An 18,823-nucleotide genomic window follows, 5' to 3' on the forward strand; every position below is an offset into this window, starting at 1 on the left:
TTCATCTTCAGCTCCTCCCAGAAACCTTCTTCAGTTAATTTCATGGATCTCATTCCTTAAATTCCACAGTGCATAATTAAAAATTACACAGTTACAGATTTGTCTTGTACTATTTGCTGCTGTTTCATGTGTCAGAACCTGTTTTCCTTCAAGGACCATTCCTTTTTATTTATTTATTCATTTTTGAGATAGGGTCTTGCTCTGTCTGCCAGGTTTGAGTGCAGTGGCACAATCAGCTCACTGCAGCCTTGAACTCTTGGGTTCAAGGGATCCTCCTGTGTCAGCCTCCAGAGTAGCTGGGACTACAGGCATGTGCCACTATGCCTGGCAAATTTTTCAATTTTTGCTGAGATGAGGGTCTCACTATGTTGTCCAGGCTAGTTTCGAACTCCTGGCCTCAATGGATTATCCTGCCTCAGCCTCCCAAAGTGCTGGGATTACAGGCATGAACTACGATGCCCTGCTAAACCATGCCTTTTTAATTTGTTTTTCTACTTATACCCCACCTTGTTGGAGATGGGTGGCTTACAACAGGCATCTGGAAAGGAACCATGTCTTGGATTGGTTTTATTCCCTGTGGTGCTTTGCAAGTCATGTTGGTCAGTTAGGATCTTCTAGGACCTTCTCCGGGGATGAGAGTTTCCAGCTGCCTTTCATTCGTGGATGGTGCTGTGGACTCATGCAGGAAGAGCTGCCCAAGAGAATTGGTGACAGGCTTTGCAGCATGGTGTCAAGAAGTGGTGGCTTTCATCCACCTTTGGTGTCGGGTAATGTTGCAAAGCTTTCATTACAGAGAATGGAATGAGAAATTGCAATGTTTCTTTGCAGAGAGGACAGATGCCAAAGGAAAACAGAAGTTCCTGCAGTCTGGGTAGGAGGCCTGGTTTTGGAGCCTGCCCAGGTGGTTACCGCTGTCTTAATAATTATTCACGGCATCAAAACTAGAGAGACCATCTGTGTGACAGCCTTTCTCAGCTTTTTTTCTCTTCTTCAGAAGGCCACAGCCATGGGTAGGGCGGGGGAAAGTTGGTAGGAGCTTTTACATTTTTATTTATTATTGATTTATTTACGAAAGTCTTTCCGGCTGGATGTGGTGGCTCACGCCTACAATCCAAGCACTTTGGGAAGTTGAGGCAGGAGGATCACTTGAAGCCAGGAGTTCGAGACCAGCCTGGGCAACACGACGAGACCCTGTCTCTACAAAAAGTAAAACAAATTAGCCGGGTGTGGTGGTGCATACTTGTAGTCCTAGCTACTTGAGGAGCTGAGGCAGGAGGATTGCTTGAGCCCAGTTTAAGGTTACAGTGAGCTACGTATGATCACGCCACTGCACTCTGGCTTGTGTGGCAAAGCACGACCATGTCTCTAAAACAAATAAACAAAAAACCTTTTATTATTGAAATTTTCAAACAGACCCCAAAATAGAGAAAATAGTCCAGTGGACCCCCCTTTTCCCCAACACCCAGCTTTAACACAGACCAACATTTTGTTAGTCTTGCTCTCTCCTGCTCTATCCCCTCCCCTGTCCAATATATACACCCTTGTAGCTTTGTTTTTGTTGTTTTTATTTATTTTTTATTTTTTTTGAGACAAAGTCTCACTCTGTCACCCAAGCTAGAGTGCAGTGGTGTGATCTTGGCTCACTGCACCCTTTACCTCCCAGTTTCAAGTGATTCTCCTGCCTCAGCCTCCCAAGTAGCTGGCATTCCAGGTGTGCGCCACCACGCCCGTCTAATTTTTGTATTTTTAGTACAGACGGGGTTTCACCATGTTGGCCAGGCTGATCTCGAACTCCTGATCTCAGGTGATCCACCCGCCTCAGCCTCCCGAAGTGCTAGGATTACAGGCGTGAGCCATGGCCCCCAGCCGTATCTTTGTTTTAAAAAGTAATCTCTCTGCTTGGTGGGCCAAGAATTTAAAATATAAAAAATTTAAGAAAGAAAAAAATTAAGTAAAGTAACTATACAGGTTGGTTTGGCCGTAATGGTGAGTGTCATTATTTTTCTTCTCTAGATATTTTGGCTCTGTTGCTCAGAGCAGTGCAGGCGAAATGGTCATTAGGGCATCGTCATGGTGCCTGGGGATGCCTGGCTTAGCCAGTTTATTTTCTGTCTGCCTCTCTCCTTGGTCCTCTTCTTCCACTTTCATTCATGAAATTCTAGTCAAGAGCCAGGTCCAGTAGTTTTCAATCCAAGGGCTTTGGAAGCCTCTGAGGTCTATTTTGGTCATTGCAGTCACTGGGCTGCTGCTCCTGGCATTTAGGTTGGCAGGGGTCTGGGCTGGGGAGCGGGAATGTTCAGTGGCCATAAATGTAAGGGTTGGTCTTACATTTACGTAAGGGAGACAATGAAAACTTAACCTCCTCCACAGTCAGTAGTGCCGTTGGGCACTCACATGTACAACATGGATCAGGACATTGACTTTCTGTGGATACCTTTTAATAGTTTATTAGATGTGTTAGGCCGTTTTGCACCGCTCTAAAGGAATATCTGAGTCTAGGTAATTTATAAAGACAAGAGGTTTAATTGGCTCATGGTTCTGAAGGCTGTACAAGCATGGCTCCAGCATCTGCTTCTGGCGAGGGCCTCAGGAAGTTTCCGGTCATAGTGGAAGGCAAAGGGAGAGCAGACAATCACATGGCTGGAGCAGTGGCAAGGGTGGGGTGGGTGCCATGCTGTTTTTTTTAAATTTTAATTTGAGACAGTGTCTCACTCTGTTGCCCAGCCTGGAGTGCAGTGGCGTGATCTCAGCTCACTGCAGCCTCTGCCTCCCAGGTTCAAGCAATTCTCCTGCCTCAGCCTCCTGAGTAGTTGGGACTACAGGCGTGCATCACAATGCCCAGCTGATTTTTGTATTTTTAGTAGAGACGGGGTTTCACCATGTTGGCCAGGCTGGTCTCGGACTCCTGATCTCAAGTAATCCGCCCGCCTCGGCCTCCCGAAGCGCTGGGATTACAGGCATGAGCCACTGTGCGTGGCCACCACACTGTTTTAAACAACCAGATTGCACGTGAACTTAGAGCGAGAACTCACTCACTGTGAGGATGGCACCAAAACATTCATGAAGGATCCACCACCTTCCTTTAGGCGCCACCGCCAACACTGGAGGTCATATTTCAACATGAGATTTGGAGGGGACAGACATCCAAACCATATCATTAAATTTAATAGTTTTATGCAGTTTCTTTAGCTCTAGATCTGTTTAGACTCCTGCAGTGAGGTGACTGTAACTAGCCTCTGGTCCTTTTTGAGAGTTCACAGTTTGGTGCAAACTGTTTGGATGTATTATTTGGGAAAATGGGGTGTCTGGCAGCCTGTGTCCCTGCTTTACATTGTCCTTTTTGCTGTCTGCCCCAAGCCGCCTCATTAGCATCCCTGCCAAGGCCAGTGGAGAAGGATGGAGATGTGGTGACATTCAGCTTGACAGGTCATTAGTAGCTTTTGTGCCCCAGGGACTGCTGGTGGGAGGGAGGTTGTGGAAGATAAACCCTGACAGGAATGTATTCTCCTCGAGGGCAGGGTTTATTTGATATTTTTCTGGAGCTTAGGGCCATAAGCCTGGTGCTGGGGAGGAAGCACCCTTAGCATTTGGGAGCCTCTGCGGGCAGAGCATGGAAAGTCACAACTTCTGAATTGTTTGTATTTTCAGTCTCACTCTAGATGGATGGCATCTTCTGCTGTGGGAAATGAAATATGTTTAGGCAACTTGAGTCCCAGGTGCAGATGAGGCTGGGCTAATGGGTGCACTAGGGAAGGAGCCGGGGGAGAGATGCGCTGTTAGCTATTATCAATCTGTGACAGCTGTCAGCTGCTGGCAATTAGCACCCACCTGTGCCTGGGATGCAGCGGTGCCTCTCCTGTCCTCTGTGGAAGCCTCTGGACCCAGCAGCCATCTTGACTGTGCACTGTTCAGGCCCCAAGTCCACCTGGAAGAGGTGATTGAGAACTTACTGCAGGATAAGGAAAGCGCAGGACAGGTGCAGTGGCTCACGCCTGTAATCTCAGTGCTTTGGGAGGCTGAGGCCAGAGAAGGGCTAGAGTCATTGAGTGTGAGACCAGCCTGGGCAACATAGTGAGACCCTGTCTTTACAAAAAGGAAAATAATTAGCTAGATGTGGTGGTGTGCGCCTGTAGTCCCAGCTACTCAAGAGGCTGAGGTGCGAGGATCACTTGAGCCCAGGAGTTTGAGGTTACAGTGAGCTATGATCACACCACTGCATTCCAGCCTGGGCGAGAGCATGACCCTGTCCCAACAAAAAAAAAGGAATAAGGGAAGCCTCTGGCAGACCTGATGATGGGTGGCCCAGCCAAAATGAGTATTGATGAGGATTTCCCTGGTCTGGAACTCTGAATTTAGTCTGGCAAAGTGTTCCCTTTGTGTTGTGAGATGATTCTTGGTGTTACCCCATCACAGTAGGTAAGATGAATTAGCAAATGAGAAAGGCTTTCTCTTTTTCATCCTTATCTAGTCCTTAGATGAAGCCTGAAGAAGGTCTCCATATGATAGTAGTAAGTCTTTAACATCTACCTCTAACACTTGCCTGTGTCTTTTTTTTTTTTGCAAAGCCTCAGGAATGCCCCAGCGTCTAGGTAGAATTTGATAATATTTCATTTTTGTTATATTCCCTTTTCTGCTTACCTTCTATATACAGCAAAATGAAAAAATTTTTAAAATATATGCAAGTAAGGGCAATTTCTTTTTTCTTTTTTTTTTTTTTTGAGACAGGGTCTTGCTCTGTCACCCAGGTTGGAGTGCAGTGGCACAATCTCGGCTCACTGCAACCTCTGCTTCCTGGGTTTAAGCGATTCTCCTGCCTCAGCCTTCCAAGTAGCTGGGATTACAGGTGCCTGCCACCACTCCCAGCTAATTTTCATATTTTTAGTAGAGACCAGGTTTTGCCATGTTGACTGGGCTGGTCTCGAACTCCTGACCTCAGGTGATCCATCCGCCTTGGCCTCCCAAAGTGCTGGGATTATAGGCGTGAGCCACTGGGCCTGGCTGAGGCAGTTTCTTTTTGAAATATATTTTGTGAAGGAGAAAAAGAGGAGTTCAATTTAAGGAAACGAATGACATAAGAGGTGGTATGCAGAGATGCCAAAGTATCTTGAAGGTACTTTTTTTTTTTTTTTTTTGAAACAGCGTCTTGCTTTTTTTTTTTTGGAAACAGAGTCTTGCTTCGTTGCCCAGGCTGGCCTGCAGTGGAGCAATCATGGTTCCCTGCAGCCTTGACCTTCTGGGCTCGAGTAATTCTCCCACCTCAGCCTCTCGAGTAGCTGGGACTACAGATGCATGCCACTATGCCTGGCTAATCTTTAAATTTTTTGTAGAAGCCAGCTTTCACCATATTGCCCAGGCTGGTCTTGACCTCCTGTCCTCGAGCAAAAATACAGATTTTGATTAAGTCAGGGGTAGGACCTGGGCCTGGGATTCTGACCAGCTCCCAGGTGGTGCTAATGCTGCTGGTCTACAGACCACACATGGAGTAGCCAGTGTAGAGTTCATGTAGCAATAGTGATGTCATAGAAATAGCCAGTATCTGTGTACTTGCTTCATTGTATTTCACGCACTGTATAGTGATGTACATGCATCTCATTTGACCCTCACCCGGCCCCTTTGGGGGTAGAAAGGATTGCGCTCATTTCACACTCAAGGAAACTGAGGTACAGACAGGCAAAGTAGCTTGGCGAAACAGAAGGGAACTTAGAGGCAGGCCCTGATTAGCTCAGAGACTAGAAGGCCTTGTGCGTCACCCTGAACAGCTTGGACTTGATCTTGAAGGTGGAGGGAGAAATTGAAGGGTAATTAAACAGGAACTGTAGGAAATTCACCTTGCATAGTGATTGCTTTGGCCACGTGCGCCCTGCCACCCCCCCACCTCAGTGAAGTGTCATGCGAAGTTGGGTTCATAAATGAAGGCCTGAATGCTTTCCTGCCAAGTTTGTTTTAAATCAAGCTGCTAATTAGTCCCAGTCCCCCTCCCCTGGTATTGTATTTTTTGTTGATGTTGTTTCACTTCATTTAGTTGAAGTGATTGATTCAGTTCAGTGTTTGAACTTCTTTTTGAACCTCACCTTAATAACCTGTCTAAACATCAAGGTTAAACCTTCTTGCTAACAGAGCAGTATTGCTTGGTAAGACTGGCTCACAGTCCAAGGAAATGCTTGCCCAGAGAGGGCAAACTGCTTTAACTCCTTAACCTGAGCTCATTAAAAAAAATTCAAATGACTGATTCCTTATCACAGTTCTACCTACATTGTTTTTATTTTTGTCCAGGTTTCAGCTAGTTAAACGCTTTTGTGGTGAGCTTATGTCCAGGCTGAAGGTTGCATTTTGAAACTGAGCGTCAAATACCAATTTAAAGTCCAGAGCTTTATACTTGTGAAATTCAGATAAATGAAATGGAAATAAAACAGGGCTGCTGTGTTGTGAAACATGACTGTGTTTTTCCTTGTGGGACTCTTTGAGGGTAGCCATTTTGGCATTTTATATATAAATTTTCTTTTCTTAGCTTACCTTTTCCTTTCTTGATTTGCCTATTTGTGATTTCCCATTAAACACTAGGCTTTTTGTAAACCGATTATCCCTTGAAATTGACTTTTTTTTTTTTTTTTGAGACAGGATCTTGTTTTGCCACACAGGGTGGAGTGCCGTGGCTCCATCATACGATAAACAGAAAGAGAGAGAGAGAGAGACCCTGTCTTATTTAAAACAAAAAAAGAAGAAAAAAAGAATATAGATCACAGCTGTTATTTGTATATGCTACGCCAATCCTTGTTGGGTTTCATTCTTTATAATTGTTATTTTTAAAGATTTTTCTTATGAATATTCTATTGTTTCATTGTAGAAAATTTAAGGGAGAACACAGTGGGAAAAAAAACAAGAAAAGGACTTCATAATCCTGCTACCCCTGGGAGAAAAAAAAAATCACCATTACCTATTTGGTTCTTCTCCCACTTTCCCCACCCCCTCCCCAAGACGGAGTCTTCCTCTGTTACCCAGGCTGGAGGGCAGGAACGTGATCTTGACTCTCTGCAACCTCTGCCTCCTGGGTTCAAGCGATTCTCGTGCCTCAGCCTCCTGGGATTACAGGGGTGCGCCATCACGCCTGTCTAATTTTTGTATTTTTAGTAGAGATGGGGTTTTGTCATGTTGGCCAGGATGGTCTGTTTTGTCATGTTGGCCAGGCTGGTTTATTGGCCATGTCTGGTTTTTTGTCATGTTGGCCAGTCTGTTTGTCATGTCAGGCTGACATGTTTTGTCATGTTGGCCAGACTGGTCTTTAACTCCTGACTTCAGGTAATCCTGAAGTGCTAGGATTATAGGCGTGAGCTATTGCACCTGGCCTTCTGCCTTTTTTTTTTTAAAGAAAAAAAAATTAAAACATTTTTTTCTTTTTAAGACAGCGTCTCATTTTGTTGCCCAGGCTGGTCTTGAACTCCTGGGCTCAAGTGATCCTCCAGCCTCTGCCTCCTGAGTAGCTGGGACTACAGAGGCACATCATGGTGTCCTTATGCCATTTCTTTTGTACGTAGGTGAATGCAAGTGTATGATTACATCATATGCTATTTTGGAAGTTTGACTTTCTTTTCACTTTCATCGTCTTTCCAAGGCGTTATTTTCTAGTACATCTTTTTAAATGGACATAGAACATTCTTTTGTATGAACAAACAATAGTTTTATTTAGGCAGTCCTTTCCTGTTAGACATTTACATTATTTTCAGCATTTCTCCACTGTTGTTGCAGCGTTCAGATGAACCTTCTTTTTTTTTTTTTTTTTTTATGAGACAGAGTCTCGCTCTGTCACCCAGGCTGGAGCGCAGTGGCACAATCTCTGCTCAAGTGATTCCTGCATCACCCTCCCACGTAGCTGGGATTACAGGTGCCCATGCCTGGCTAATTTTTGTGTTTTTGGTAGAGATGTGGTTTTACCATGTTGGCCAAACTGGTTTCGAACTCCTGCCCTGAAGTGATCTGCCCACCTCAGCCTCCCAAAGTGTGGGGATTACAGGTGTAAGCCACCACGCCCGACCCAGATGAACATTCTTGTAGCTATCGCACACAACTATGAACATTTCCTAGGATGAATTCCTTAAAGAAGTAATGCTGATCCAGGCTTTTTTCTTTTTCTGTGTCTCTTTGACATGTAATAATATTGACTTTTCTTTCTTTCCAGACACTACAACAACAGGAGTGCAAACTTCTCTACAGCCGAAAAGAGGGTCAAAGGCAAGAAAACAAAAACAAAAATAGATATAAAAACATCCTGCCCTGTAAGTATCAATATTCCACTCAGTAATTGTCACTCTTGGAGATTTTGATTCCTAGCACCTCTGTACCTTTCCTCAGGGTCCTGTGCTCTTGTTAGCACATCGGAGGCTTTAGTTTCTTTAATTGCAAGCAGTTTCCAAAATAATCAACCATGGTGGGGGTTGATGGCTTCATTCAGTGAGCTCCTGTGATGCTGATTACTGAGTAAAGTTGCCACTAGGTGGCTTTGTCTGTGGTTGGTTCTTTCAGTTAATTAATTTTCTGTCTGCCCAAGATAGATCATCTCAAGGCTTGGGATCTCTCAGTGTCAGGGACCTTAGGGTGCCAGATTTGTGTCTTGACTCCTCCTCACTGGGCCTGTGAATCCTGGGTAAGGCCTGCCTCCTTTCTGGGACTCAGTTCCCTTAAGTGGGAAACAGACAAACACCTCCTGAGGGCTCCTAGAACTGTTCTGCTTGCTGATCCCCTGAGCTCAAGTTACTGGAGAAAGGGTATATACCTAAACTTTGCTCAGAAGAAGACTTTGTGGGCCGGGCGCGGTGGCTCACACCTGTAATCCCAGCACTTTCGGAGGCCGAGGCAAGCGGATCACCTCTGATCAGGAGTTCAAGACGAGCCTGGTCAACATGGTGAAACCCCATCTCTACTAAAAATACAAAAATTAGCCGGGTGTGGTGGTGGGCACCTGTAATCCCAGCTACTCGGGTGGCTGAGGTGGGAAATTGGTTGAACCCAGGAGATGGAGGTTGCAGTGAGCCGAGATCGCGCCATTGCACTCCAGCCTGGGTGACAAGAGCAAAACTCCGTCTCAAAAAAAAAAAGAAGAAAACTTTGTGAATATTCACAAAGCTGTAAAGCTGTACCTTCCTATTTTTTTTGAGACATAGTCTCACTCTGTTGCTCAGGGTGCAGTCACAGCTCACTGCAGCCTCAACCTCCTGGGCTCAAGCGATTCTCCCACCTCAGCCTCCTGATTAGCTGGGACTATAGGCAGGCACCACTACACCTGGCTGATTTTACAGTTTTTCTGTAGGCCGGCGCAGTGGCTCACGCCTGTAATCCCAGCACTCTGGGAGGCTGAGGTGGGCGGATCACCTGAGGTTAGGAGTTCGAGAGTAGCCTGGCCAACATGGTGAAACCCCATCTCTATTAAAAATGACAAAAATTAGCTGGGCGTGGTGGCGGATGCCTGTAATCCCAGCTACTTGGGAGGATGAGGCTGAGGCAGGAGAATCGCTTGAACCCGGGAGGTGGAGGTTGCAGTGAGCCGGAGGTGCAGTGTGCACCACTGCACTCCAGGCTGGGTGACAGAGCAGGACTCTGTCTCAAAACAAAAAACAATTTAAAAAAATAATAAAATTTTTTGTAGAGCAGGGTCTCCCTATGTTGCCCAGGTTGGTCTTGAACTCCTGGGCTCAAGTAGTCCTCCTGCCTCAGCCTCCCAAAGTGTTGGGATTACCAGCGTAAGCCATTGTGCCTGGCTGTACCTTCTGTAACACCCAAATGCCACCTGGCAAAGCCCAAGTTGAATCATGAGGAAAAAAGGCCTGGAAGGATGTACACCTTCCTTTTTTCTACTTATTTATTTATTTATTGTTGAAATAGGGTCTTACTCTGTTGCCCAGGCTGGAGTGCAGTGGCATGATCATGGGTCACTGCAGCCTCAACCTCCCGGGCTCAAGTGGTCCTTCCCACCCCAGCCTCCAATGTAGCTGGGACTACAGGCACGTGCTACCATGCCCAGCTAATTTTTGTATTTTTTGTAATTTTTTTTTTGTAGAGACAGGGTTTCGTCATGTTGTCCAGGCTGGTCTCGAATTCCTGGGCTCAAACGATCTGCCTCCATCCACCTCCCAAAGTGTTGGGATTACAGGTGTGAGCCACTGTGTCTGGCTATATCTTCTGTAACACCCAAATGCCACCAGGCAAAGCCCAAGTTGAACCAGGAGGGAAAAAGGCCTGGAAGGATGTAGGCCTTGCATGGGGATCTCAGAAACTGCACTAAACCAGTCACAGTTCCTCTCTCCCGAGGTCTAACTCTATGCTGAACTCTTTGCATTTTTATCTCACTTAATCCATATCACATGCACAGGAAGGAAGCATTCTTAATATCCTGGTTTCCTAGACCATTTTAGCAAGGTTATAAGTGAAAGGGAGTGGGCGGGGGAACTGGCACTAGAGCCCCCAAAGTCACTGTTCTTAGCACCACTCTAATGCATGGGGTTCTCCGCTGATGTGCTGTGCAAGGCAGTGCACTAAGGAGAAAGGAAGGAATATTTACAACTTCTCTTTATTTATATCTTGTCCCTAAAAAAAAAAAAAGAAAAAGAAAAATTTGTCTGAGGTCTAGATTGATTGTAGTGAATGCATAATGTTTTATTGATTGATTGATTGATTGTATATAGAGATGGGGGTCTCACTATATTGCCCAGGCTGATCTCGAGCTCCTAGGCTCAAGCAGTCCTCCTGCTTTGGCTTCCCAAAGTGCTGGGATTACAGGCATGAGCAACTGCACCTGGCTATGCATACTATATTTATCCAACTTACAAATAAGGCTTGCTTGCATGTAGTGCATATGTGTATACATTTCAGCATAGAAAAACTGTGTGATTGGGGGTTGTGATCAAATTTGGAGAGCATTGCTCTCATGTCTCATCAGGTCAGAGTCATTTTGTCAAATCTTGTAAACCATCCTTTGTGTGTGTCTATGCATGAAACATAGTCTTTCTCTTTCTGCATGCATATGTACATATACATGGTATATATGTATATCATATCTACATGGATATTGTAATGTATGTATGTGAGGATGAGAGAAAGTGGAGGCATTTGTAATACTGAGAAAAGGCAGTGAGGAATTTGCAGAGAAGCAGTTTGAGCTGCAGCATGGTACTAGTGACCTTGAGGAAGCCTTATCCTTTTTTTTTGGAATTTATTTTTTCAATTTTTAGAAATAGACAAGAGTTTCACTATGTTGCCCAGGCTGGTCTTGACCTCCTGGGCCCAAACTATCCTCCTGCCTTGGCTTCCCTAAGTGCCAGGATTACAGGTGCGAACCACCATGCCTGGCCACCTTGTCCTTTCTATGTCTAAGTTGTGACATCTGCTCAGGGGTCAGGTCGTATTTATATGGTATAAAATGTGTGGGAAAGTGAAGGGACCAATGATATGCAGTATCTAAATAGAATATCGCTTTTTCCTCCCTTAAAGATCTCATTCAGATGTTTCCTCTGATGAACATCTCATTTCCTTAAAGATGAGGAGTCTGAAGCAAAAAGGACATTATTCTTTTAAGACACATGACTGTCTTACTAATTCCCATTGCAAAATATGTTGTTTAGGTAGAGGACTCAGATTTTTATACCAGTAATGGACTTTTGTACAGAATTTGGACAGTTGATACTATCAGAGCCTTGTGATAGTCCACTGCATTATGCTTCACTAAAAAATACCTGGCTGGGTGCGGTGGCTCACAACTGTAATCCAAGCACTTTGGGAGGCCGAGGTGGGCAGATCACCTGAGGTCAGGAGTTCAAGACCAGCCTGGCCAACATGGCAAAACCCCATCTCTACTAAAAATACAAAAATTAGCCAGATGCGGTGGCACGCTCCTGTAATCCCAGTTACTCAGGAGGCTGAGGTACGAGAATTGCTTGAGCCCAGGAGGCAGAGGTTGCAGAGAGCCGAGATAGTGCTATTGCACTCCAACCTGGGTGACAGAGGAAAACCCTGTCTCAAAAAAATAAATTTAAAACAACAACAACAACAACAACAACAACACCCCTCTTTATTATGGAAATTTTCAAATATATTCAAGAGCAGAAAGAACCCACATGTACCCATCACCCAGCTTCAACAATTATCAACTCATGCCCAGTCTTGGTTTCATCTATACTCTGATCCACATCTCCTCTCTCCTTGAATTATTTTGAAGCCCATCTCAGACATCATGTCATATATGTATACTTCAATCTTCTTTTTTTTAAAACTCCCCTTCCCCTTTTCTTTTTTCTTGAGACCAAGTCCTCACTCTGTCGTCCAGGCTGGAGTACAGTGGTGTGATCTTGGCTCACTGCAATGTCCGCCTCTCGGGTTCAAGCGATTTTTGTACCTCAGCCTCCCGAGTAGCTAGGATTACAGATGTGGACCAACATGCCTGGCTAATTTTTGTATTTTTAATAGAGACAGGGTTTTGTCATGTTGGCCAGGCTGGTCTTGAACTGCTGACCTCATATGATCCACCTGCCTTGGCCTCCCGAAGTGCTGAAATTACAGGCCACTGAGACCAGCCCAACATTTCTTGGTTTGAAATAATTTTGGAACTCATAAGAAGTTACACAAATAGTAGAGAAAATTTTCTTGTACCTTCTCTGTGCTTCCTATATACCCAATGATAACATCCTATATACCCATAGTATATGATCAAAACTAGGAAATTGTGAAGATGGCATTATGAGACATCAGGCAGTGTTCACGTTACTGTTTTGCTTACCTGGGCTTTAATTTTTATGTGGTTTTTTTTTTTTTAATCATTAAATGAACAAAACTTGGACTAGGCTGGGGATTAACTGATTTGAACTGGTTTTTCCTGAAGCAATCCAGGACTTATGTGACCGTAGTCTCTTTTTCTTCTAGTTGATCATACCAGGGTTGTCCTACACGATGGTGATCCCAATGAGCCTGTTTCAGATTACATCAATGCAAATATCATCATGGTAAGCTTTGCTTTTCACAGTGTTTTCTGACCATACATTGCTAGCCTATTTCTGTATTTTAAATCCTTCCTCATGTCCTGAAAGCAACTTTAAGATGTTTGAAGGATTTTCTTCCTAAATTTCTAGCCTGAATTTGAAACCAAGTGCAACAATTCAAAGCCCAAAAAGAGTTACATTGCCACACAAGGCTGCCTGCAAAACACGGTGAACGACTTTTGGCGGATGGTGTTCCAAGAAAACTCCCGAGTGATTGTCATGACAACGAAAGAAGTGGAGAGAGGAAAGGTAAATCACAGAAACTTCTTTTTTGCTAAACTGTTTTTAAAGTATCAGACGTGTCAGATTGGCCATATTAGGAATTGAATAAATGAATTAAGCTTACTCTAACTGATTCTCTGGAAAAAAGGGACTAGGAGAAATTTGATTATGTTATTCCTTGGTGTAGTTTTCTTTATGTTTCTTCTGCTTGGGGTTTGTTGAGCTTCTTGGCTCCATGGATTTGTAGTTTTCCTTAAATTTGGATAATGTTCAGTCTTAGTTTCTTCAGATACATATCCTGGGCTGGGCATGGTGGCTCATGCCTGTAGTCCCAGCACTGTGGGGTGTCGAGGTGGGCGGATCACTTGAGGTCAGGAGTTTGAGACCAGCCTGGGCAATGTAGTAAGACCCCATCTCTTAAAAAAAAAAGTACCCTGCCCAACTTTGTCCTAGGACACCAGTCGTACGTGTATTAGACTACTTGAAGTTGTCTCATAGCCCACTGATACTTGGTTTATTTTATTCAGTTTTTTCTCCCCGTGTTTCATTTCGAATAGCTTCTTTTGCCATGTCTCCAAGTTAATCTTCTGCAATATGTCATCTGCTCTTAATCCTATCCAGAGTATTTTTCATCGCAGACATTGTATTTTTCATCTTTAGAAGTGTTAATGTCATCTATAGCTTTCCTTTTAACATGTGTAGCGTTTTCCTTACCTTTTGAACGTATGGAGTATTTCTGTTGTTGTTTTTTGTTTTTTAGAGACAGGGTCTCGGTCTGTTGCCCAGGCCGGAGTGCAGTGGCATGATCTCAGCTCACTGCAGCCTCTGCCTCCCGGTTCAAATGATTCTCGTGCCTCAGCCTCCCAAGTAGCTGGGACTACAGGTGCGTGCCACCACGCCTGGCTAATTTTTGTATTTTTAGTAGAGATGGGGTTTTGCCATGTTGGCCAGGCTGGTTTTGGAACCCCTGAGCTTAGGTGATCCACCTGCCTTGACCTCCCAAAGTGTTGGGATTACGGGCGTGAGCCACCACGCCTGGCCATGCTGTCCGTTTTAATTAACTCTGCCTAACTGTACTCCCAAATGGTTGCCGCAGTGCTCACTCCCACCAGCAGCACCTGCCTAGGACGCATTACTCCATACTCTTCAAGACACTTCAGATTAAAAAAATAAATTGTAACACCCCACACCTACAGAAAAGCAGACAAATCTTATTGAGTGACAGCCCTCTGTGTTATCTCAAAGTGAGCCCACCATGGTGGTTTTTTTTAAATATGGAAAAGTTCTGTGTTTTTGTTTGTGTTCTAGTGAAAGTTCTTTTTTAGATATCCTTTAATTGGCTTATATAAGATTTTATGTGGAATGTAGCAGTCATACCTATAAATTAAACCTAAGGCAGATGGAGAACTTTGGAGTTGAGCCTTCCTACTGTAATTTTCATATTGGATGTGAAGGACAGTGTGATTTTCCTAAGACTTTCATTGTTGTACTCCTAGTTGGTATACTTCTGAATACCTTTGAGGCCAAATCTGGTCATCATGAAACAAAGGTTTCCTTCAGCAACTGCCTGTGGTAACATTAGATGTTCTTGAATTAATGGACCAATGAAAACATCTTTGTAGTTTCTGCTTCAGGCAAGTGTTTTTTGCCCTAAATGTGAATAGGAAGAATGAAGCCCTTCATCCTCCTTTTTGCCTGATTATAGCTATAGGAGGTTCACCTGTTCTCAGAAGACATGAGGATTGTGAAGAGAGGGGTCTTGTGTTGCTTCAGAGGAATCAGTATCAGTCCCTTTCAGAAGCTCTCCTGGATAGACAGGCATTAGGGCCAAATCACTCTGCCCCACCCTCACCACCATGTCCTAGTCTCTGCTCCTGGTCTCATTCTTCCTCTTTACTTTGGTGGTGCCGAGAGGATGACATGATGGGCATTGATTCTCTCCGCAGACCTTTCTGACAACCTACTCTCAGTATCCCCCCAGTGCACAGAAGACAAACCAGACTGTGGACTGTGTTTGATTCCTAGGCTCTATTTTAAAAGACAATGTATTAGTTCTCACATTTTAGAATTTGTTTGCCAAGGTTTCCACAGGAGTTTAGAAACTAGGGGGAGGGCCGATGTTTAAAGTTAGCTAACACGTTCTTTTCAGGGTCATGATTTAATTTTATATTCTCTGGTGAGTTCCCTGGGAGCAGTCCTCAGCCTTGATTGGCCAGTGACAGCATAGAGTACAGTTAATATTAGGAGTGTTTATTTGGGGAAACTAAAATTTGCATCAAATCTGTCAGGGGTCTTTGGATCTACAAAATACTGGAGGGAAAGCTGAATTGAGAATCATAATAAAGAAAAGACCACATTGTTCTTTTTTTTTGGGACTGTGTCTTGCTCTGTCACTCAGGCTGCAGTGCAGTGGCACTATCTTGGATCACTGCAGTCTCCGCTTCCTGGATTCAAGCGATTTTCCTGCCTCAGCCTCCTGAGTAGCTGGGATTACAGGCGTGTGCCACTACACCTGGCCAATTTTTGTAATTTTAGTAGAGATAGGGTTTCACCATGTTGGCCAGGCTGGTCTCAAACTCCTGGCCTCAAGTGATCCACCTGGCTTCCCAAAGTGCTGGGATTACAGGTGTGAGCCACTGCGCCCGACCAAGACCACGTCCTTTTATTGAACGTTCCTCCTACCATGTTTTCTTTTTTCTTTCAATTAATCATTGACTCTGACTGTTGATGTCTGTAGCTGCTCTCTTATTTCCAGTTTTATAGCTGTAAATTTCTCTGTCTTCCTGAGATACAAGGTAAATTTCTCTTGCTGATATTGGTGGTTTTGGAAAGTGAGTGGTGTGGATGACTGCCCAGAAAACAACAGAACACAAAAGCATTCTCTGCCCAGAACACATCACCAAATAGATACAAACTCATCTCTCACTGAGTGAAATAGCTTCCTTTTTGGCAGCAAGAATGGATTTTTCAATCCGTGTGCTCTTGAAGCCAGCAGCTATTGCAGACTTGGCATTCCCAGGCACCCAGTTAAGGGAAAGTGACGTGTAGAGGAGGTATCAGATGGGTCTGGATATAGAAAAAGCAGCTGGTTCAAAACCCCATGGGCTGCCTTTCTGTGATAGAGTTATTCACACTTGGGTTAGATAAGGCACAGAGTCCTCCTACACTGGTGCGGAAATGAAGCAGACAGTCTGGCTCGTTGGGCAGCCTAGCCTCCTCCAGAATCTGTGCTTGCCTTCCCTATGGAGTGACTGGCAGATCTTAGAATTCAGACCTCAGTGGTTGCTAGTCAGCACTCTCACATTGGTTGGTCCTTCTCTCTGCATCTTTGATTCTTTAGAGATAGATAAAACAAGCGCTGGCTCTCCTTTGACACGTGCTTGGAACAGACACCTGCATGAGCCGCCATTCTCCTCCCACTTCTGCCTGGTCTTCCGAGCACCTGCTTTTCTTGTTTGAACTCTTTCTTTTTTTTTTTGATACAGACCCTTTCTCTGTCGCCCAGGCTGGAGTGCAGTGGCATGATCTCAGCTCACTGCAACCTCTGCCTCTCAGGTTCAAATAATTCTCCTGCCTCAGCCTCCCAAGTAGCTGGGATTACAGGTGCCTGCTACCACGCCTGGCTAATTTTTGTATTTTTAGTAGAGACAGGGTTTCACCATTTGGCCAGGCTGGTCTCAAACCCCTGGTCTCAAGTGATCTGCCCGCCTCGGCCACCCGAAGTACTGGGATTACAGGCATGAGCCACTGCGCCCCGCCTGATTCTTTACAGATAAACAAACATTGACTCTGCTTTGACACGTGCTTGGATCAGGTAACTGCACCAGCCACCTTTCTCCTCCCACTTCTGCCTGGTCCTCCGAATGCCTGCATTTTTATTTGAACTCTTCTGTCCTTTTCTTTGAAAACGTAACAGATGCGAAACAGGCCATTTTCCATGTTGTTGGTTATTAAGCAAGACTTGAACATTTGTTTGTTGCTGGTTTAGGCTTTTATTTCAGAGTTCACAGAATTAACTTTCTTTTTTTCTGATCCCTTCCAGAGTAAATGTGTCAAATACTGGCCTGATGAGTATGCTCTAAAAGAATATGGCGTCATGCGTGTTAGGAACGTCAAAGAAAGTGCCGCTCATGACTATACGCTAAGAGAACTTAAACTTTCAAAGGTTGGACAAGTAAGTATATTGTCGTATTCTAGAGACTTTGGGAACTGTTGATGGTGTGTAGGATTTCAGGGTCTTGCCGTTACTCATGTTTGCATACATGCATGCATTCGCTCACTCATTGATTCAGTAGCCATTTATTGGGTTCCTTCTATGTGCCAGGTACAGTTTAAGCAGTACTGGTACATTGTGAACAAGGCAGGTAGTGTTCCTGCCCTCATTGAGCCTAGGGAGATGGACGATTTAAAAACAAATAACTGGCCAGGCGCCGTGGCTCACGCCTGTAATCCCAGCACTTTGGGAGGCTGAGGCGGGTGGATCGCTTAAGCTGGGGAGTTCGAGACCAGCCCTGGGTGGGAGACTGGGATAGGGTGACCTGAGTGGCTACGAGGCCTGTTAGGAGGCCTCTGCAGGGGCCTATGTTGATGGCCTCCTCTCCAAGTATCCACAGACTTCAGCAGTTGTTCTTTTTTGTTCCTTCTTTTGGAATGGAATATTATATAAAATGGCAGAATAAACTGGAAGAGAAGCAGTAGATGTGAGAGGTGCCGGGGGGTGAAATCTGCAGGATATGAGGATTGTTTGGCTTTTGGAGGAGGAAGAGGGATTCAGGACACACTGTAGAGATTTGAGTCTGAGCGGACAGTGGTGCTGTGGCAGACACCACAAAAGCTGGAAGGAGAACTGATGTGGGCAGTGATTTGTTTCTTCTGGATGTGTTCAGCTGGGCATCTGAACAGTCATGTGGACATTCATCTATTCATTCAGAGATATTTGTTCAATGACCTCTCGGTTCCTGGCACCATGCTGCTTGCTGGAGATAGAGCTGGGGAATAAAACAGATGGAATCCCTGCACTCCCAAGTGTACACTGTACTGGCCAGTAATCTACCAGCCCAGTAATCGCACCTATAAATATATCATTATAAACTGTAATCAGGGCTAGAAAGAAAAAATGCAGGAGTTTAGGGTTCATTTGGAGGGGGAAAAGACCTTTTTTTTTTTTTTTTTGAAACAGAATATTGTTCTGTCACCCAGACTGGAGTGCACTGGTGCATTCACAGCTCACTGTAGCCTCAACCTCCTAAGCTCAAGTGATCCTCTCGCATCAGCCTCCCATGTAGCTGGGGGCTACAGGTGTGTGCCACCATGCCCACCCAATTGTTAAATTTTTTATATAGACGGTTGTCTCATTATGTTGCCCAGGCTGGTCTTGAACTCCTGGGCTTAAGCGATCCTGCTGCCACATGCAGCCTCCCAAGGTGCTGGAATTACAGGTGTGAGCCAGCGCACCCGGTCAAGGGAGGGGAGGTTCTTAAGGCATAGGGAACAATGTGTTTGAGTCAGCAAAGGAGGTCGTGGGGGTTTGTCCTAAGTGTGGTAAGCAGTCAGAGTTGGATTTAAGCTTTTAAGAGATTCCC

At 44.8% G+C, this 18,823-nt stretch overlaps 1 protein-coding gene and 1 long non-coding RNA gene across 5 annotated transcripts in view; one reads left to right on the top strand and one right to left on the bottom strand.

The window, feature by feature from the left end:
* Nucleotides 1-18,823, top strand: part of PTPN11 (protein tyrosine phosphatase non-receptor type 11) — a 96,466-nt gene that overhangs the window by 51,398 nt on the left and 26,245 nt on the right. For all 4 annotated transcript variants that reach the window (XM_009248272.4, XM_009248271.4, XM_024257264.3 and 1 more), the window contains exons 7-10: nucleotides 8,174-8,270; nucleotides 12,904-12,983; nucleotides 13,110-13,268; nucleotides 17,284-17,415. In XM_009248272.4, the coding sequence (XP_009246547.2) occupies nucleotides 8,174-8,270; nucleotides 12,904-12,983; nucleotides 13,110-13,268; nucleotides 17,284-17,415 (468 nt within the window). The remainder of the gene's footprint in view (nucleotides 1-8,173; nucleotides 8,271-12,903; nucleotides 12,984-13,109; nucleotides 13,269-17,283; nucleotides 17,416-18,823) is intronic.
* On the bottom strand, nucleotides 1,587-5,466 carry LOC129049221 (uncharacterized). Its single transcript, XR_008512137.1, has 3 exons — nucleotides 5,342-5,466; nucleotides 3,829-3,925; nucleotides 1,587-3,673 (listed from the first exon to the last, which is right to left on the bottom strand). It is a non-coding gene; the product is annotated as an uncharacterized LOC129049221 (long non-coding RNA).

The sequence above is a fragment of the Pongo abelii genome, chromosome 10 (assembly GCF_028885655.2).
Source record: "Pongo abelii isolate AG06213 chromosome 10, NHGRI_mPonAbe1-v2.0_pri, whole genome shotgun sequence".
NCBI lineage: Eukaryota > Metazoa > Chordata > Mammalia > Primates > Hominidae > Pongo > Pongo abelii.